The 21746-nt window shown below is 43.4% G+C and overlaps 1 protein-coding gene across 7 annotated transcripts in view; it reads right to left on the bottom strand.

Moving 5' to 3' along the window:
- The window catches only part of TMEM131L (transmembrane 131 like), a 160108-nt gene extending 144549 nt beyond the window's left edge, over positions 1-15559 (bottom strand). Inside the window, exons 1-3 of one of the 7 annotated variants that reach the window (XM_045082762.1) lie at positions 15360-15559; positions 14592-14662; positions 6133-6176 (exon numbers count right to left, since the gene is read on the bottom strand). In XM_045082762.1, coding sequence (XP_044938697.1) covers positions 6133-6176; positions 14592-14662; positions 15360-15483 — 239 coding nt within the window. In that variant the 5' untranslated portion in view covers positions 15484-15559. Of the gene's footprint in view, positions 1-6132; positions 6177-14591; positions 14663-14755; positions 15246-15359 lie in introns of those variants that run through there. The other 6 variants (XM_045082816.1, XM_045082969.1, XM_045082923.1 and 3 more) reach the window with 6 other exon arrangements.
- Positions 15560-21746: the final 6187 nt, after the last annotated feature.

The raw sequence follows: 21746 nt of genomic DNA, 5'->3' as shown, positions 1-21746 counted from the left end.
CAAATAAATAAATAAAATCTTTAAAAAAAAAAATACAACACAATGACAAGTCCCACACTGTACTTGACCAGTCAGTATTTACGACTTTCATATCACCATTTTAAATGTGGATACACTATACTGTTCGCCTCACCACTGCTCACACTGTTCACATTCTAATGTACGCCAGCAAGGCTTATGGGAGCTATGTACAGAGAGCCAGGCGAGCTTCCCAGAGAGCATTCGATTCCCGCAAGAGCTGAAGTCCGCTCTCACTGGCTCTCATTGCTGAATCCCAAATGCAATCTCTCACTTTCAGCGAAGGAACAGATTACTGCTGGTATTTGAGAACACCCAGGAGAAAAACGTGGATTCAGAGGCAAGAGGGGAGAAAGTCTTTCAGATATTGCTTTCCTGGCTTTCAACCAAATGCAATTACATAGCATTCACTCAAGTTAATACAAACAAAATCTTCACTGAGGCCAATTTCCCTGAAAGCTTTCCCTAAGTGTGTTTGAGATCATAGGGTGGCAACTCCAGAACCGTTCACCCCAAGAGTAATGGTGGTCTGCTTTGGGCCCCACCCTGGGCAGGCTGCCGACTGAGACACAGAGCCCTCTTCAGATTCAGATTCTCACCAGGGATAGATGTCAGTGCCACCTACACTTTTCTTGGGACATCTTGAAACTCTCTTTTATGGCCACAGCTATATGGAGTTGCAGTGTGGTCCTCTAGATGGTGCCTCTCGAGACGAGGCATTTGTGGTGCAGAATTCCCAAGCATTGCCTCTACTGACTTAGAGTCTTATTTATCAATAGAGAGTTAGTATGTGGGGTAATAATTAAAACCAAAAATCACAAAAATGTTTAAAACCATGTGTAAAGAGGCAGTAATAACTTCACAATAAGATTTAGGCAGGACATTAAGCTAGCAAGGCAAATCTAATATCAGATTATAATCCAAAGCGTAAAATAAGTAAAATAAGTATGTCCATACTGATATAAATAAATGACTGAATGAATAAATGAGGGAAGAACTCCAAATAATTTCTGTATGTGGAGTTTAACTCCATTCAATGACTTGCCTCCAAAGAGTGTAGCATGAGAAGAGATGAAAAAGCCAGGTGATTAAGGTTAATATCAAAGCGATAAGCCATGTTGACAGGAGAAATCCTTGATATGTGATGACAATTCCCTTTATAGGTGTGGTCTTCCTCCCCAAACCACATACCCCCAATCTAACCAGGAGAAAGAACATCAGGCAACCCCAAAGAGAGGGGCATTTTACAAAAGACCTGAGGCGGTACTCCTCAAAACAGGCAAGGTTTCAAAAACAAGGAAAATATTACAAACTGTCACAACCAAGAGGTCTTAAGGAGACAGGACAACTAAAAGTAATGCGGCATCCTGGATGGGATCCTGGACAAAAAAATGACATCAGGGAAAAATAAGTGAAGTTCAAATAGTGCGGAGTTTAGTTGATGGTAATGCACCAGTGTTGACTTCTTAGTTCTAACAAATGTGCCACCGTAATGGAAGATGTTAGCAGTTGGGTAAAGTGCATGAGGGCTCTATGAGAACTCTCTGTACTATCTTCACAGCTTCTCTGTAAAACTAAATACATTCTAAAACAGAAGTTCTACTTTAACTACAGCAAGACATTATATGAGCTTTGGAGGTATTAAAATTTTCATTTAAAAAATTTCTCAACAGTGCAGTAAAGGTAAATGAATACTAAGTACTTAGGTGATTCATTTACCTATCACAGGACATTACACTTACAGTGAGAATTCCTGGAAAGAGCTCCAGAACCTACATCTTCAGGAAACAGACACAAAGAAAATTCTCTAAGAGTACCATCCACCCCTGTCGTGATCTAGTCTTTACACATGAGGAACAAATCCCAAGGTGGGAGGGCGGGAGGGAAAAAAAGCCAGAAGAAACAAAGAGGAAGAGGTTTGGAAGCCAAGTTAAAAGGAAAGCAACTAGCGATAATGTAAGAGCAAAATACTACAAAATAGTTAATATTGAGAGATTGAAACATATAAATCAGGGCTGATCAAAATGGGATTCATGATTAAGAAATTTTAAAATCATTCCTGTAGAGGTAACCAGCATTTCTTTTTACATGAAATAAAATTAATTCGAAAAAGTCTGTGGATGGATGGTAGTGAGTGGTTGCACAGCTGTGTGGATCAGCTCGATGCCACAGACCTGACGTTTAAAAATGGTTTAAATGGGACCTGTTATATATATTTCATCACAATAAAAAAATGAAATAGAAAAGAGTATGACAGGGGCGCCTGGGTGGCTCAGTGGGTTAAAGCCTCTGCTTTCAACTCAGGTATGATCTCAGGGTCCTGGGATTGAGCCCCGCATCAGCCTCTCTGCTCAGAAGGGAGCCTATTTCCCCCACCCCTCCATGCTTGCCTCTCTACCTACTTGTGATCTCTGTCAAATAAATAAATAAAATCTTTTAAAAAAAAGAAAAAAGAGTATGACTCAGGTAGTACAGGTACTCAGTTCATACATCCAGATATATGTGTATGGGTAGCTAGGTGCACATGATGTAAAATATATCCCTTACGGTGAGTCACTGTCAGAAAGTTTGAAAGCCACTGTGTTGAGTAACTGCCATTCTCCCACCCCACACACCTTCCCCAGCACTCTGACACTAGGTAAAAAGACCCACGGGGATAACATCTACTGATACCTTCAAGTCTGACAGAAAACGGAGGAAAGTAACCAGTTGTGACTGATGAGAAAGAAGAGAGCACAGCAATCTACAGAAGAGAACAAAAGCTAAGGCGCACACCAGGCTGCCTACAGGCTGGATACGCCCACCCCTGGAGGCTGCCCAGAGCTTCCTAGCTTGGGGCTCACAGTACCACTTCCTCAGGAACGTGTCAAATCAAGTTTGACATTCCTATGAGGCAACCAAAGTTCCTGATTCCCTCCCCTACTTCCTTTCCCATCTCAGTTGTCATCCCCTCCAGATGCTCAAGCCAAATTCTAGAAGACCTCTGTGACTACTTCTCTTCCCCTCCTGCTCTACCACTGATTCAGCAACTGATGAATCTGTTCCACCCCCAAAATCCATCTTCCCAACTCCCACCAGCCTCGTCTGAACCACCACCAGCAATCCTCACCTCTCCTTGCTCCCTCCCCTACACTCAAACAGAAGACAATGGCAAACTCTGAATTCTGCCTCATATATTTATCCCACATTTAAAATTTTATATTATGAATTTAAATGGCTGCATAGAATGTCATTTCTGCCATATTATAAATAACAGTTTTCTAAATAAAACTCACCATCACTTTTAAAAATATATGCAATGGATGGGGTGCCTGGGTGGCTCAGTGGATTGAGCCTCTGCCTTCAGCTCAGGTCATGATCTCAGAATCCTGGGATGGAGTCCCGCATCAGGCTCTCTGCTCAGCTGGGAGCCTGCTTCCCCCTCTCTCTCTGCCTGCCTCTCTACCTACTTATGATCTCTCTCTCTGTCAAATAAATAAATAAAATATTTTAAAAATATATATATGCAATGGAATCTGAACAATACTCAATGAAATCTACCATCATTCTTTTTTTTTTTTTTTTTTTTAAGTAATCTCTATACCCAGCATGGGGCTCCAAATTATGACCCCAAGATCAAGAGTCACCTGCTGTATCAACTGGGCCAGCCAGCTGTCCTATCATCGTCCATATTTTTAAACACACCAATAGGCATTCTTGTATGGCTGGATATTCCCTCCAAGGATTTTTTTTTTAAATATTTTATTTATTTATTTGTCAGAGACATAGCGAGTGAATGAGCAAGCACAAGCAGGGGAGACGGCAGGCTCCCCACTAAGTAGGGAGCCCGATGCGGGACTCCAACCCAGAACCTGGGATCATGACCTGAACTGAAGGCAGGAGCCCCTCCCTCCAAAAATTTTAACCTAACATGTACATCATTATGTTGAAAGGCTTCTGAAACAAAACTATGTGTTTCACCTGAAATGTTGGGCTTTTAAAAATATTTCCTGTGCTGGGGCACCTGGGTGGCTCAGTGGATTAAAGCCTCTGCCTTCAGCTCAGGTCATGATTCCAGGGTCCTGAGATGGAGCCCCACATCGGGCTCTCTGCTCAGCAGGAAGTCTGCTTCCCTTCCTCTCTCTGCCTGCCTCTCTGCCTGCTTGTGATTTCTGTCTGTCAAATAAATAAAAATAAAGTCTTAAGAAAAAAAATTTCCTGTGACTTACTGGGTTTAAGTGTTAAATATTTTTTTCTTCTGAGTTACCAGTATAATTTTCATTAGTAAACAACCAATCAAACCAACAAATTTGTAAGTCTTGACAGGTGATTAGACATAAGGAAACAAATTTACTGAAAATGCATTCCTTAAAGAAATGGATGGGCGCCTGGGTGGCTCAGTGGGTTAAGCCGCTGCCTTCGGCTCAGGTCATGATCTCAGGGTCCTGGGATCGAGTCCCGCATCGGGCTCTCTGCTCAGCAGGGAGCCTGCTTCCTCCTCTCTCTCTCTCTGCCTGCCTCTCTGTCTACTTGTGATCTCTCTCTGTCAAATAAATAAATAAAATCTTTAAAAAAAAAAAAAAAAAAAAAAAAAAAAAAGAAATGGATGAAAGTGTCTTACCTCCATCCTTGATTCGTGTGACTATTATTTTTCTTGTCTACTTTTTTTTAAATGTAAGCCCTGAAAAAGCTTGTTCACATAAATGGGTGTGAATGGAAGGAGAATTGTTACAGCACTGTCCTTATAGTCTCTAAACTCCCTGTTTACCCAAAAAGCAGAGTGATCTATCATTAAAAAATAACTGCTGATGATCTATCAATTGCTGATTTGATTGTGCCCTTCAATTTTGTGGTCAGGTTTGAAAACCACCAGCGTTAGAAAAGAATTTGTTATCCAGTCAGAGTTAATCGCTTCTCCTAACCAATGCCAGTATTTCAAATCATGCCTCTGTTTGCCCAATATGGAGCACATATAAGATGGGGGCTAGGGAAGAAGTCTGTCTTTCTCCTATGAAGTGGAAAAGAGATTATAAAAGAGGAGGTAGAAAAGGATAGCTTGTAACCTCAGACAGATCAGTTTTAGAAGACTATATGGATAATGAGATCTAGAAGCTGACTCTCCGAAAGAAATCCCTGTGCCCAGTCTCCGTGTACCTCCAAGCGACTAGACATCCCAGTATGACAAGTGATGGAGACTGCTCCACCACCGAAGTTATTTTTGGTTTTTTTTTTTTTTTTTTATTGTACTTATCTGTTTGAAAGAGAGAGAGAGAGACAGAAAGTGAGCATGAGCAGGGGGCAGCGGCAAACGGAGAGGGACCCTGGAATCATGACAGAAGCTGAAGGCAAACTCTTAACCAACTGTCCCAAGGTATTCTCTTAAAAATCTAGTTTACACCTTTAGATTTGCTAGCCCCTGCTTTAAATCCATTAACAAATCATACCACCCTTAAAAAAAATAAAACCCAACCTCCTTACTGTGGTTTCTAAGGTCCTACCTTACCTTAGTATCCTACATACTACATTGGCCTTCTCCAAGTTCCTGGAATGCTGCCAGTGCCTCCCACCTCCGGGCCTTTGCACCTGCCACTCCCTCTGCCCAGAGCACTCTCCCTTCATTTGCTGCTTGCTGCGTGGCTAGTCCTCCATAGCCTTCAGCTCAAATATACTTGCTAAGAGGGGCCCCACCTGATCTTCCTCATTATTCTATACCACGGCAATCTGATTGTCGATAGTGTAATCACAACCATTTTGTTTTGTTTACAGTAACGTCTGACTCCACCACTACATTCAACACGGGTTTGGGTCCTTATTTTACACACAGCACCCAGCACTATGCCTGATGCTAAACAGGTATTTGTGAAAAGGGGGGCAGCATAAGTACGCCATGGAAAATGCAAAGCTGAATATCAGGGATGGGGTAGATATTTCTAACAGTTTTCTGTACAACCTTATTTTCAAACAAAGATATATTAATTATTAGAGACCACAGACACCCCAACGCCAAAAAGCAAGGCATATCACTGATCTATTAAACATGTAAACATAAACGTACATATACCAAGACTTCAGACAGCATCCAAAGTGAGCAGCAATGTTGAGAATGCAGGTATTTGCTCCTGTTGTTTTTCTTACCTCTGTTCTTGAGAATGCTCCTCCATATTCTCTTCAGAATCACCCTATTGATAAAAACAAACGAAAAAACACGGTTTAACAGTTATTTCAAAAGAACGCAAAAATCTCCAAAAGAAATAATTCTTAAATTTCACATGGATGATGAACTTGTAACGAATGTCTAAAAATAGTGCCTAAAAAAAAATGGGTGGCTTAGCTGGTTAAGTGTCATTTTTGATCTCAGCTCAGGTCCTGATCTCAGGGTAGTGAGATCCAGCTCCACATCGGGCTCCATGTTCAGCATGGAGTCTGCTTGAGATTCTCTCTCTCTCCTTCTCCCTCTGCTTCTCCCCTTTTTCCCACTCCCTCTCAATAAATAAATAAAATACTGGAAAAAAAAATTTTTTTTTTTTAAAGATTTTATTTATTTGACAGAGATCACAAGTAGACAGAGAGGCAGGCAGAGAGAGAGAGAGGGAAGCAGGCTCCCTGCTGAGCAGAGAACCGGATGCGGGCCTCGATCCCAGGACCCTGAGATCATGACCTGAGCCGAAGGCAGTGGCTTAACCCACTGAGCCACCCAGGCGCCCTGGAAAAAAATTTTTTTAAAGTGAAATAAAAATAAAAAATAGTGCCTGATACACAGCAGGTATTCAATGAATATTTATGGATATTGATAGCAGCAGGTATATTAATGAATATTTATTCATTAATGAAAAAATGATACTCCTAAAAGCCATAAATTGCCATGTAATCCCTCAGACAGTGTAAATAAAGTTTCTTCCTGCTTAAAGTCATGACCTAAACATAATCTCAAAACTACTTTGACATCTCTTCTCTCCAAAAGCTTTTTTTTTAACATTTAACTTGAATCGCATAAAATAAAGTTTAATGATAATATAGAAAAGGGAGGGGCGTCTGGGTGGCTCAGTGGGTTAAGCTGCAGCCTTCGGCTCCGGTCATGATCTCAAGGTCCTGGGATCAAGCCCTGCATCGGGCTCTCTGCTCAGGGGGGATCCTGCTTCCCCATCCCTCTCTCTCTGCCTGCCTCTCTGCCTACTGTGATCTCTGTCTGTCAAATAAATAAATAAATAAAATCTTTAAAAAAAAAAAAATATATATATATATAGAGAAAAGGGATTGGTTAGCTCAGAATCCCCTACATGGATACCTGACTACCTGACATATTTTGACATCAACATAAAAAGGCTAATCAATTTTATAAATGGCATAAACATCACACTCAAAAACACTTCCAAAATCCTCTCCCAGACTCACCAGGCCAAAATCTGACCACATGACATATACCAGGAGGGTAAAAAGAAAAGTCACTTGAAATAGAAACACAAGGGTAGATCCAATTAAATACTACATGTATTTGTCTGGCAGACAGAGTCTTGCCCATTCTTTCCCGGAGCTCGTCACTGCTGGGTTCAGGAGTACCGAGCCTTCCTGGTTCTCTGGCTTCTTGCTCTTGGTACTTACTGCCTCTCCACCCCCTGCCTTCCTACTTGTCACTACAGTCCTCCTGGGCCCAGACTCCCTACACCAATTCACTCACAATGTTGACACAAGCTTATCACTGTGGGGCCCAAATCCCCACCACTGGACCCAACTCCTCCTCAATCATAGATGTGGTTGCTCAGGGAATGCCTATCTTTCCCAAGAGCAAGACTCCTCCCCCTTTAGGGAGCCCAGCACCAGGCTGTGGCAGGTGCCCCACAACACAAAATGCCTCTAGCACATACGCATTTTGTCTTCCCCCAAAACAGTAATGATCAACACTGACTTATAGCAACATCCCGAGCCCCTGCCAAGTGGTTTCTGTTCTAACTGGTTTCCTTCTGTCAAGGATACCATTGCACTCCTTGACCTATGGACAAACCTTAGGGTCACCTTATACTGCTCTCTTTCCTTAACCTCCAGCCATAAAGACCTACTCACTCAACAGAACTATGGTACAGACCTGTGCTTTCTTCTCCATCCTTTCTGCCAGCAAAGCAGCCCACACCATCAGTACCCCAGGCCTCCATGACCAGCACAGATGGCGCTCTTCACTCTGTTTAAGACCACTGCCTCCAGTCCACCCCTTTTGTCTCCGCAAAACCGATTTTCTGCAACATCAGTCACAACTTTCCACCCACTTGGTATGGACCCAGCATCCCATATCAAGAGCCTACCGCCGCTCCCTAGCTGCGATTCAGACGTACTCTAAGCTCCATAACCTGGAACTGGGCAACTGTCAAATGACCTTGACATACCCATCCCAATCTCTACAGCCACACTTCATCAGGAGCTCTGGACTCCCAGCTAAAGCATCTGCTTAAAAGCTGTCACTCCAGTAAGGATCTAGAGGAGGTCCCATTCACACCTCCCTAATGCAGGCATCAAAGCAGCCCTCCCAGCCCTAAGCCAGTAATAGACTCCTCCAAGATGCACTGTTCCGCCTCCTTCCTTTCAGTTCCTACAGTTCAGCACTTGAATGTTATCTCAGGGTAGTACCAGCCTTATCTCCCCACCACCACCAGGCTCTCAAAGGCGGGAGCCAAATCCTATAATTTCGCTACCCCACCCCCTTGGCAGTGCCTCAGGGCCCTTGCACTAACTATTCCAAATCTCTCACTGCTTTCTAGGTCTTCTCAAACCGACCTACTTCAACTTGTTAAATTAAAACTCCAGCTCCCATCAGCTGAATCTTCCTCTGGTCTGCCACCATACAGGCCTTTCTAACAGACTAAAGAACATATAATCTATTCTACTTCGTATTTACCATCTATATGCCTCCATTAGACTGCAAGCTCCATGAGGGCAGGGGTTTTGTTTTTGTTCAACGTGACATCTGCAACCCCTAGACCAGTGCCTGGCCCACAGTACATGCTCTGTAAATGTCTGCAGAGCTAAGTACAGTCTAGCTGTTCCTTAAATACTAGTGGATATATACCTCACACCTGTTAGAATGGCTACTACCAAAAAGACAAAAATTAACAACCATGCACTGTTGGTGGGAAGGCAAACTGGTGTGGCTACTCTGGAAAACAGTATGGAGGGTCCTCAAAAAATTAAAAATTGATCTAACAATTCCACTTTGGGGTATTTAACTGAAGAAACTGAAAACACTGATTCAAAAAACTATTCAAAAAAATACCTGTTCATAGCAGTATTTCAACAGCCAAGATACGTAAACAACCTAAGTGTACACTGAAAGATGAAGGGACAACGATGTGGTATGTATGTGTGTGCATATATATGTGTACATGCATATAAACATATATGTACATATACATATAATGAAATGCTATGCAGCCATTAAAAAAACGCAATCTATTTTCAACAACATGGATGGACCCTTAGGGCATTATGCTATGTGAGATAAGTCAAACAGAAAGAGAATACCTGTGGTTGCTCTCAGATACAGAATTTCAGAAACAAGAACAAAAACAGGGCCTCCTGGATGGCTCAGTCAGTTGAGTCTCCAACCCTTGGTTTCAGCTCAGGTCATGATCTAAGGTCATGGGATCGAGCCCCATGCTAGCATGGACTCTGCCAAAGATTCTCTCTCTCTCCCTCTGCCCACCCTCCCCCCCCAGCCCCCTGCCGATCATACTCTAAATAAATAAAATAATTTAAGAACAAATGCCAAGCTCACAGATGCAGAGATCAGACCAGTGATTGCTGGGGAGCCAAGAGGGTTAGGGAGTGGCAGGGAAAATGGGTGAAGTTGGTCAAAAGGTACAAACTTCCGGTTATAAAATAAGTACAGAAGTCCTGGGGATGTAATGTATAGCATGCGACCAGTGAATAATACTATACCGCAAATTTGAAAGTTACTGAGAAAAATCTTTAAAGTTCTCATCATAAGCCAAAAAAAAAGCTTTGTAACTACGTATGGTGACAGATGGTAACTAGACTTACTGTTATGTTGCACACCTGAAAGTAAAATAATATGTCAATTATGCCTCCATAAAAAAATTTTTAAACAAAAATTTCAAAAATACTAGTGGATATGACCATTTTTTAAAACTTCACGAAACAAATTTTTCTAATTCAAAACAAAACACAAAAGTATCTCCCTCAGACCCAGGAACTTTACCACCACAATACTGTTTAGACTGCAAAAACTCACACAGTGACCGAGCAGCCAAGAGCATGGGCTTTGAAGCTCAGGGTCTCCTGGATTCAAATCATACCACTGGCTCATTCCTTCAGCCTTGGGTAATTTTTCTAATGACTCTGTGCCTCAGTTTTCTCATCTGTAAAGTCAGAGCATAACACTTCACACTTTAAGTATATGAATGTGAGTATCAGTAACACATAAAGTGCTGAAACAATGCCAATGATACTCAACTCATGTTAGGTATTATTTTTTATGTTGACAGTGGAAGTAGATTAAACTAAAAATAAATCTCTATGACAAAAAGATTTCCAAATACCAGTCAATGATTCACTGACTGGAGCAAGATGTGATTACGTAACACAGTACCTGAGATAATAAAGAATTCAGATATTCAATGTACAATAGTACATTTCTTTCTACCAGTTTCCGTTACCTATACCATCACACTTAAGGGAGTAAGACATGAGATTTTTAAAGGCAGAGACTTTCTTACTTATAATCGCTGTATCCCAGGGGTCTAACTGAGTCAGGCCCATGATAAGTGTCTGCTAGATGAACAAACAAGGCCAGAAAAGCACTAAGCCTAGCCACCCCAAACCAGACCAAAACAGTTCTGTATCAGGTAACAGCTGCTTGTATTCAGCAAAAATGTCAGTGTCTCAAATCTAACCGGAGGTGTTAGGAGCCTTCTCATCTCAGCAAAGTCTGAATGGATTAGAAGAAAAAATTCTAGACTGCCGTTCTTGCTGCTAGCACTCATACCAAAACAAAAACAAAAACAAAGAACGGTAGGAAACCAACACTTAAGGCATTCCGCCAGCCACCTTTGAAACTAACCTCATAAACAGGACAAGACACTGATAACTGGCTCTCCTCAACTGCCGCCACAATGGGACCACCAAGCTTAGAAGCCCAAACTCTCTTACAGGGAATCCAGTCAGGGCAAGAAGGTACAGGCAAGGCAAAGAAGAAATCCAGACACTCAAGAAACTCATAGAGAGAAATGACAACAGTGCCACTGCTAGACCTCTAACCACTGAGTTAGAGGTCTGGAAGGACTGGCTCCAATGGGAACGGCACAGCGATAGCCTTTGTCCTTTCATTCAACAGATACATGTGGGGCCTGCTAGAGGGAGCATCCCAGGGGACTGACTGGAACGACACACAAGGTCAGGAAGGGCCTGAGAGTCAGAGCAGGTCAAGGGGATCACAGAAGGGTTTGTACCTTGAAGGTGAATAGAGCAGGTACACAATGCAGTGTCTCACACACAGGCCATTATTTCCTGATAATAAGCTAATGAAAACATATGTCTGGTTCCTAACCATCACCACTTTGTATTAAAGGATGGGAGAAGTAAAGTCAGAAGAGAGGAAAAATTCTGTAAATCTAAGAATAAAATTACGTTTTTTTCCTTCTTTCTCATTATTATCATGGATAAAGTGTTTTATGTTCCTACGCCAACTATTGACCACATAAAACAGCACATAACAAAAAAATACAAATAACATAACATATCTATACACCCGTAGACATATGATAGTACTGAATTCTCGGCCCTGGAAAGCAGGAAAGCTGTCCCATGCCCTCCAGCAACCGAATCTAGGAGTCAGCTGAGATATATACCAAAAGAATAGGTAACATACGTGAAGTGCTTACTAAGTTCCGGATACTTCAAGCACTGCTGATCCTAAGAGAATTACCCCCATTTTCCAGATGAAGAAACTGAGAAAAGGAATGGAACCAGCAGTCAAAACCTGGAAGCCTATCCAGAGGGTCTTGAAGGTTATAACAATTTAATTATTGTATTTGGTTTTACTAATGATGCCTCTTTCTAGTCTTTGGTCACTTAAAGACCCATCAGAAAAAGAAAAAGAAAAAAAGAAAGACCCAATCACCAGAAAACATTTCCAAAATAAACAACAGTTCAAATAATTCATGGTGACAAATGTTAATATTCTATTTTTTAATGCCACGCTCTCTGGTGCTCCCACTTCACCTATCACTGACAAATCTTAGCCTCTGCCTTGGAGTCTTCCTGACTGAAAGGAGCCCAACCTACAGATTAATTAAGCAGAAATGCTCAAATTTAAAAACACCTATAAATACTCTTTTCAGCTGACTCCATGACACATAGGGGAGTTTTTTGGGGAAAAAAGTCAAAATACTTTAAAGAGAATCCACTAAAAATAACTTTCTTTAGAACCCTCTGCAGTTTATACACATACGAGTGCGTGTGTGTATATATATACAGCTTGGAGAGATCCATATGCATGTTTACCTACAGTTTACATAGATAGATCCATATACATCCCCTCCCCCCACCCAGGTACATGCAGGGTAAAACAGTCTCTAAAAGACAGACATATAGACAGAGGCGAAGTATTTAGAAAATTATTTTGAATATCAGTTTCACTTTCATTATAGCTCTGATTAAAATAGCTTAGTTATAAATGCTTTTATAGTGAGTATTCCAGAAAGACAACTTCTAAATTATGTGCTTTTTTTTTTTTACCAAAACAAACTGTGTTCTACATGAAACAAAACAAAACCACAAATTAAGAATTGTATAAAACAACTCTGAAGGCTATAAATAAAATCATTAATCACATCATAGGCCTTGACATTTCCATCTCTGAGCACAGTATCTTCAACTAATACTACAACAAACGAGTGTCTATAATTTACTCTCCTTTCTGTCTGGGTTGGCTTCCAACACTAACCAGTAAGGAGCACAGGCCAGAACTGAGTAAAAAATGCAAATGCATATAGATATACACAAGTGCTTCTCAACCGGGGCAATTTTCCTCCCCAGGGACATCTGGCAATGTCTGGGGACATTTTTAGCTGTCACAAGGGGGGGTGGGGAGGGAGGAGAAAGTGCCACTGGCATCTAGTGGGTAGAGACAGAGATGCTTTAACAGCTGGGCATCTCGTAGCCCCCAAGACACAGAGTTCCACCCAGGATAGTCTCCACAAGACACAAGTCTCCAGCCCAGAATGTCACGAATGCTGCTTTTAAACAACTCTGATACACACAAATATAACTATATTTTTAAAAAGTAAAACCGTCAAGTTTTATATGTGGATCTCTCAGTAGAGTCATTAACGATTTCTATTTGGTTCTTTTTATCTTTCTGTATTTTCCAAACTTTCCATAATACACATCTGTTATTTATAATCAGGGGAAAAAAAAATCCATTTGGGAATAAACTTTTAAGAGAAGGACAGACTATCTGCTCTCCATCCCGATGAGGTTTTTTTCTCAAAGGACTGGTCTTATTCAGCATGCTGGCCTTCAGGGAAGGTCCAGGAAAATTTTCCTCTAAAAATCACCTCTCTGCCTTGAAGCTGTTATTCATTAGTCCTGGTTAAAGTGAATATTCTGAATGTCTCAAAACCAGCACTCTAATGCTTCACATAGGAGGGAGAAACTCAAATGTAAAACTGCACAGCCGTGGACTTACAGCTAGACATCCTGTTTTTCCAAAGAGCCGCAAGAAACAACATAGAATTAAGTGCTGTCACCAATGTGGGAAGTAATGAACATCTTAAAAATTACCCCACACAAGCTGAATATTCCCTTATAATTAAACCCTCCCCTCTCCAAAAAAAAAGAGTATTCAGGGATCACTACTGTCGCTGCTGAAAAGCAGTTGACAATATAATATTTTATTGTGCACATTTGCATTCAAACGTTAGACCTTAAACCTTAACACAACGCCTTGCAGAACTGTATCTACCGCAGCCCTAAATAAACCCTGTATGATGCCACGGATTCTCAATGAAATGCTAGTAATTATTTTTCCACATGCAATTATTGTATCATATGGGGGGGGGGGAGAACCCCCCAAACCTGAAATTCAAGTTGTTAAGAGAATTAAAGGCACTTGGAAAAAATCCAAGACTACAACCTTTTAAAGTCCCATCTTCACTGCAAAGCCACTTCACGAGAATGGCAAGTGCCACTCACTAACACTTCTGCAATCAGTCTTCCTTGTTGTCCTGGGGCACAGGGCTCTGGCTCACTTAGGGAACAGGGCACACGCCCCTCGCGCACCCAGGCCCCCAGCCCGCCCTGGGGCCCGCCCTTCCCCTGCACGAGGCTGCCCTGGCCGACCCGCGGCCCTGCTGAGGAGGCCAGGGCTCCCACCTCCTGAACTTGGGGCGGGCGTGACTCACGCCCTGTCACATGGCGCGGGAGGAGGCTGGGAAGGCCACCGTTGCCAGGTGTTCAGGCTTGGCCCGACCGTTTATTTGCCTTGCAAAGCGGCCCGAGCGCGGGTGCCGCTGGGGGGCCGACGGCCTCCCTCGCGGCCGCTCCTCCCTCGCACACCCACACCCGCCCTGTCACCTGGCTGTCCTCACCTGAGTGGGCAGTAGGAGTTCCCCTTCTTCTGCCTGCCACAGCTCCACCACGTTGGGCAAGGGCTCAATCGCTGCACGAACAACCAAAAAAATACAGCGCGTTTTAATGCAAGGAAAAGAAACGCTTCCTGTTTCCCTGCCGTGCCCCCAAGCACCCAACTCACCAAAACAAGTCACCCTCTCCTTAAAGTGTCGGCCCCCGGAGGAGCCAGCCGGGGACAAGAGCATAATGAGCGGGGTGCAAGTCGGCGGCCCCCCTGTCGCGGGGAGCGTGCAAGGTCTGGGGTTCGCGTACTGGGGATACGGAGATGGGGAAGCTGCTCCGCCGGCCACGGCGCTCCGCATCCCGCAGCATTTGGGGCGGGCGTTTGCGGGATGGGTCCCGGGCGGCCAGGCTCGTGGAACAAAGCTGCAGGAAGCCGGGCCGCGGCGGGGCCCCAGCGCGCGCCACACAAAGCGGGGGCTGCGCCCGGGGCGCCCGGGGCCCGCGCACAAAGGCTCTGGGGCGCGTGCGGCTAGCGGTCCGTGCCGCTGTCCCCAGGCTCCACGACTGCCCAGCTTTCTGTTTGTCTGAGGGCAGGGGGCGCGGGAGAGGACGCTGCGGTCAGAAAATGTTATCAGCCGAGAATTGCAACCGCTTTCCTTCCTCCTCCTGCCCCTTTCCCCTTCCTCCCCTCGCCGTCTTATAGATTTCAGCAGTTCCCTAAAAGAAAGAGAAGGGGGGGCGGGGTGGAGAGGGCGAGCGAGCACAGGCGGCGCAAGGCTGACCTTGTCCCTGAGCCCCTCCCGGACGACAGCAGGGCAGGAGGACCTGGAAGACGCCCAGCAGGAGGTTCACGGCCGCGGCGGTGCGGCAGTAGCAGCTCGGCTGCGGGCGTCGGAGCCCCGCCATGCTGGTGCTCGCGCTCCTCTCGGGTGCTCGCCGCGCTCGCCGCTCGCTCGCTGGCGCCGGGGCTGCCTCGCCCCGGGCCCGCCCCCGCGCCGCCCCGCCCCGCGCCGCCCCCGCCCCGCCCCCGCCGCCGCCGCTGCTGCCGCCGCCGCTGCTGCTCTGGCCCCGCGCGCGCCGCTCGCTCTGCGCGCGTGTGCGCCACAGATAGGGAGGGACGGAACGCGGCGGGGCGCGGGGGGACGTGGACAATGCGAACGCGGCGGCCCAGGACGCCCCGCCCGGGCGCGGACCCCACGGCTGCGGGCCCGCCCCTCAGCAGGCGGCCGCGTCCTTCCCAGATCGGCGGTCCTCGGGCTCTGTCTGCGGCCGTGCAGTGGTCGCTGAAGAGCTGTCGAGAGGCAGTAGCAGGCCACTGTCGCCAAGTGCGATCTGAGGAACTTTCGGGTGGTTTCCTCTTTGTTTGGGCACGCGGGCACAGTCGGGTTATTATCCACGAGCGAAAGGGTACCGCTGGCCGGTGGGAGCGGGGAGTCGCCCGACCAGAGGCCTCAGACAGGATATTAGTGGAAATAATGCAGTGGTTGTCAGGAAACGCTAGTGCAGCCACATGGCTACTGCCAGTTATGCAGCGAGGATATCCGGTGGCTGCAAAGTCTGTAATTTAGAATAAAAAGAGCTCTCCCAAGACTCGAGAGGCTGACCTCAGCGAGGCGTGGCGGTGGTGTGCCCGGCAGCCTCCATGGAGACGGTCCAGGTTGTGACAGGTGGGGAAACCTCCTCTTAGGGCACTGATAGCTTTAAAGACCCTGCAGATACCCCCCGTAAGATTCATATTGTAAAGTTCGGCTAGCCTCTTCTGAAACACGGTTGAGATCGAGGACGTGGTCAGTTGCCTGTTTCTAACATTAACTGGATGAAACACGGAACCCTTGAGAACGGATTTTCTAACCCCAGTATTTTGATGCCTATAACCAAAAGTACACCTAATGTCTGAGATCTAAGTTTAAGACCATGCCTTTGCGAACGATATCACAAAGGTTTATTCAGGAATCGCTTTGCATTACCTGGAAGTATTTGCAGTCTTAAGATTTTTGAACTAGATTGCTGCTTCCAGAGTGATTTGTATGAAATGTGGAGAATATGAGCAGTGTAGAAGTAAGCGGGGCAGTGGCTGGGGCACACCTGTCTGCTTACACTGATTCTCTAATTGTTTCTGGTGCCTTACAGTCCAGACAATGGGAAAGCAATGGTCAAAGAGCAGGACAGATGCCAAAAAAGGACTAAATCAATCATGGGTCCTCTCTCTCCCAAGGAAAAAGTCACTTTGCATTATCCAACTTCCACACCTCCAATGTTCACTCTGTTCCCTGCCTTTTCCATGTGTTCCTGCTGGCATCTTCCTTTCTGCGTCAAGGATCTTCAATCCCATTCTAATGTGTCCCTTTTTTTCTTCATTTTACTTCTTAGGTTTGTATTTGCCCCTTGAGCTCTGAAGGTTTTCCCACTGTGTTAAGGGGTCCTCTTCTGGAAAAAAAAAAAAAAAAAAAATTTGCATAGCCAAAGTAGACAGTAACTGCACCTTCCAAGTTTGTTTTTAAATGAAAGTTCTCTCATTGGCCTGTTTATATTATGTATTTTTAAGTCCTCTTAGGACTTAGAAAGAAAGCAAGCAAATACTGATGACCTAACAGGTTTTATGAAACAGGTTTAATAAGCAGTCATGGTACAAAACTTTTTTTACTATTTTTTTTCTTTTTGACTGATTTTTAAACTATCTTATTTTTTTTACTTAAAGTCTTGCTCACACTAACCAGTATCACAGAATCCATGAATATACCTTAAAGATAGAAGAAAATTGCTGTGGACCATATATAAAAAGAGCTTTATTTTGTTCTCCTGAAATTTTTTGAAGGCCAGCTTCATTTTCAGGTTGTGGTCTTGTGTACTTTACAAAGTGGGTAATGCTCTTTGACTGTTGTTCAAAAAGCCAGCATTATGTATCTACAGTGCCATGGGGCTGGAGAGGGATATGGAATTACACAGCTGTCTTCTTAGATAAATCTGACCTACTTAGCCTTCTCTGGAGGTAGTTTTCATGCTGACTCATGAACAACAGAAAAGTTATGGCCCACTAAGTAGCATCCATGTTTTGAAGTAAACTTGTTCTCCAAAGAAGACTCCTTTGTCATTTACTCCATAATTTGCCTGTAGGCAATATTCAATTGTCACAGAATATTAGAGCTGGAAAAATTTTGGCCAAGAAATAATAGCCCAACTGCCTAATTTTATAGAAGAAGAAACTGAAGCCCAGTCAGGCTGAGAAATATCCAAGTTTTAGTGGCAAAGTTGTGGAGAACTATGTAGAAATAAGTTTAATTGAAAAAAATTCTTATAAACATGAATTAATACGCAAATTATTTACACAAAACTAAAGCATGGAAGAGGCACTAAGGAGATAGCTTACTAGAGTTAATCAATTTTAAATTAGATCCACATAAGTTAAATTGAAAAAAAATATATATATATACCTAGGGGCATCTGGCTGGTTCAGTTGGAAGAGCACACGACTCTTGATCTTGGTGTACTCAATTGGAGCCCCACACTGGGTGTAGAGATTACTGTAAAATTAAATAAACTTCTTTCTCTCTGCCTCTCTCTCCCAAAATAAATAAATAAAAATCTTAAAGGGAAAAAAAAAAAAAAGAATGAAAAGGACACTGGGTGGCTCAGTCAGTTAAGGGTCTGACTCTCAGTTTTGACTCAGATGGTGACCTCAGGGTCATAAGATCAAGCCCCACCTTGGACTCAGCGCTCAGTATAGAGTCTGTTTGAAGATTCTCTCCCTCTGCCCCTCCCTCCATGCTCTCTCTCTCTCAAAAAAAAAAAAAAAAAAACTTAAAAAAAATTAAACTTAAAACACATGCACACATAAAACTTACTAAATCTACTCTTATTTTGAAACATACAAGATATTGACATGTTTTTTACTTTATTCACCCTTGTTTGTTTTTTCTTAATGAATATTAATGAAAACCAAGCAAATCTATAAATGTGAGTTACATCTCAACACATTCTACATAAAATTGACAGTGAAGTGTCAAGTCTAAATCATCTGTCTCTAGTCCAGAGAAGATTCAATACACCAGGTCACATGGTGGTTGTGAAGACTGAATGAGATGCTATATGGTAAGCATCTAGTATAGGTGCTCAATAAATGCTAGTAATGATATTATCATGTATTCACATTGTGGGAACATGCCTGACCTTTCCTTCATATGGTAAGGTTGATACTGATATTCAATTATTTGAATTACTTATTATCACTGGTCATTTATCACTTAGAAATACTGGAAATGGGAATGCTTAATGAAAATGTACATAAACAACTATTTGCTACACATCCATTTTGGGCTTCATCCAGTCATGACAATAAAACCAAGTGTTTCATCAAACAACCACCACCTTCATTGCTGGGATCCTAACCTCATCTTTGCTGGGAGAAAAGGCCCAGAAGGGATGGCTCTTAGGAATACAGAAACCTAGTGGTTATGATCAAGTACTCTTAAGAGGCAAATTGTCCCCTTGACCTAAGGAGACCAATTGTTTGCTAACTTTATTCCATTTCATCTCATCTCAGGAAACTTTGATTAGGTGCATTAATAAGGGTCCTTGCCTTGCTCAGATGACTCTGTTGTGTTAAGTAATGGTCCTTTTCCATTATGAAAACACCAACCAGCGGTATTCACAGTTAAAAACAGTCATTTTCTGATTTGTTTTCCAAACTCGTAAGGCTGTACAATGAAAAGGATAAATTTTGTGCAAAAATTAAAGTTAAAAATAATAGAAGCTTTTACCTAAAAAATACATTTTGGGGACACCTGGGTGGCTCAATTTGTTAAGTGTCTGCCTTTGGCTCAGGTCACGGTCCCAGGGTCCTGGGATTGAGCCCATCAGGCTCCCTGCTCAGTGGGGAGTCTGCTTGTTCCTCTGCCCCTACCCCTGCTCATACTCTCTCTCCCCCCCAATTCAAATGAGTGAATGAATGAATGAATGAATAAATAATACATTTTTAAGAAATTAAAGACAAAATTTTTTAAAGGTAGAGTAAAATGTGATTTATACAGGATACCCTGAATGTGGTCATGCTAAAGGCTTAAATATGATTAAATGAATGATGCATGAGTGAAAAACAAAGAATAAACAAAATAAAACATAACAAAAAAATACAAAAATTGTCATCTTCCCAGACTCCTTTGTAACGTGGCATGGCTGTTTGGCTTGTTTCTGGTCAATGAGATATAAGCAGACCTCTACTGGCACGGCTTCAAAGAAAGCTCTTGTTTTCATGATGAAAAGTGATAGGCTCAGCTAGGACAAGTCTTCTACTCTGTGTCCTTCCTCCTGCTGGAATATAGATGTGATGCGCAAAGGTCTGCAGCCATCAGGCAAGCTTGAGAAAGAAAGTTACACATTGAGGACAATGGATTGGAAACCCAGAAGCATGGAGCCATGTTGGAATCATGGAATTGCTAGATCACCTGCTTTTAGATAACTTGTTTGGGCAAGCAGAAGTAACCCCTTCTCACTGTACTCAAGTTTTCTTTTATTAGTAGCTAAAAACAATCCCAAGTGAAAAAAAAAAGTCAACCAAAACCAAAATGAAAGTAAGCAATCGTCACTAACAATAGCCAGTTGGAAAGATATTAACAGAGTGCTCATATAACAAGGGGAAAAATAGCAAACAAGCAGGTGGTTTATTTTACAAGTGCATTAAAATATGATGCATCATTTTATATCAGTTAAATTAGCAAAATAAATAAAAGCAACAAAAGTTAAAAAAAAAAAAAAGATTTGATGGCTCCAGAGACGTGCTATAATCAGCAAACTGGTTCATTCTCCAACGGACAGTGTCATCACCAGGTATGTCATGTTAGGTCATTGGGAATGGCCCTCATGATGTGTGTGACATACAGCTGTGAGTGCCCATCTATGCCTCTTCAAGTGGCTTTGCAGTCCCTTCTTTCAATGTTCAACTTCTAAAAGTAGGAGTAACATCTAATGAGTCCCAAGTTACATTTTAGCCTTAACCTGAAGTCCACACTCATATTCCCAACTGCCTACTTTCCATCTCCACCAGAAGGTCTAATAAACATCTCAAACCTAATGTCCCTCTTGCTTCTACCTAAGCAGACCTGCACATCCCCCATCTTCCTAACTTCTAGGCCACTGCCGTACCATCTCCCCATTTCCTCAAGGCAAAATTCAAGAGGTCATCTTTAATCCTTCTTTCCCTTATACTCTTCAGATCAATCAAGTCCTAGGGTGCTCACCTCCAGAATAGTCCCCATACTTAGTCTTTCTCAACCACTACCTTGATGTAAGAGTAGCTCATCCGTCAGGTAGACTTTTTTTTTTTAAGATTATTTATTTATTTATTTGACAGAGAGAGATCACAGTAGGAGAGAGGAAGGGAAGCAGGCCCCCTGCTGAGCAGAGAGCCTGATGTGGGACTCGATCCCAGGACCCTGAGATCATGACCTGAGCCGAAGGCAGCGGCTTAACCCACTGAGCCACCCAGGTGCCCAAGGTAGACTTTGACAGTTACCTTCTACCTGTCTTTCTGCTTCCATTCTTGCCCCTTACATCTGGTGTTACAACAGCCAAAATGATCTTTTTAAAGCAGAATTCATCGGGTAGCATTTCCTTTAGCAAATAGAGGAATACTCTCTCACACACACACACACACACACATACACACACACATACATACACACACACATACATACACACACACACACACACACAAATCAGAATTCAGATTAGGTACAAAACACTCCAGTGGTTTCCTCTAAAATTAGACTAAAATCCCAACTCCTATCCCTGTCCTGCAGGGAAGTGAGATCTAGCTCCTCCTCAACATTCTGACTTCATCTTCTACCTGTCTTCCCCTTGGTAACGGTTCTTCAGCTCAGGAGCTTTGGTGTTCCCTAAGCTTACCAGGCTTGATCCCCTTCTCCAGGCCTTCACACTTGCTGTTTCCTCCACATGGGAAGCTCTTTGTCTGATTGGCACACCTCTGGCTCCTTCCCATCATCTACTTAGGGCTGCTGAGTAGGCTGTGTGTGAAGAGTGGGAGGAGCAGGGCCTAACTTCAGCTCTCTAAGTCACCAAGATGGGCTCTGGCTCCAGGGTGCCTGGAGTAAGAAAAGCTGCCTTCTGATGCCACAGAAACACTGACCATGGCCAAACCACATGCCTGTGCTGTG

This window comes from Mustela putorius, unplaced genomic scaffold (assembly GCF_011764305.1).
Source record: "Mustela putorius furo isolate JIRA1106 unplaced genomic scaffold, ASM1176430v1.1 tig00000056_pilon_pilon_pilon, whole genome shotgun sequence".
Lineage (NCBI taxonomy): Eukaryota > Metazoa > Chordata > Mammalia > Carnivora > Mustelidae > Mustela > Mustela putorius.
The sequence above is the reverse complement of the archived record's forward strand: the minus strand, read 5'-3'. Positions and strand labels throughout refer to the sequence as shown.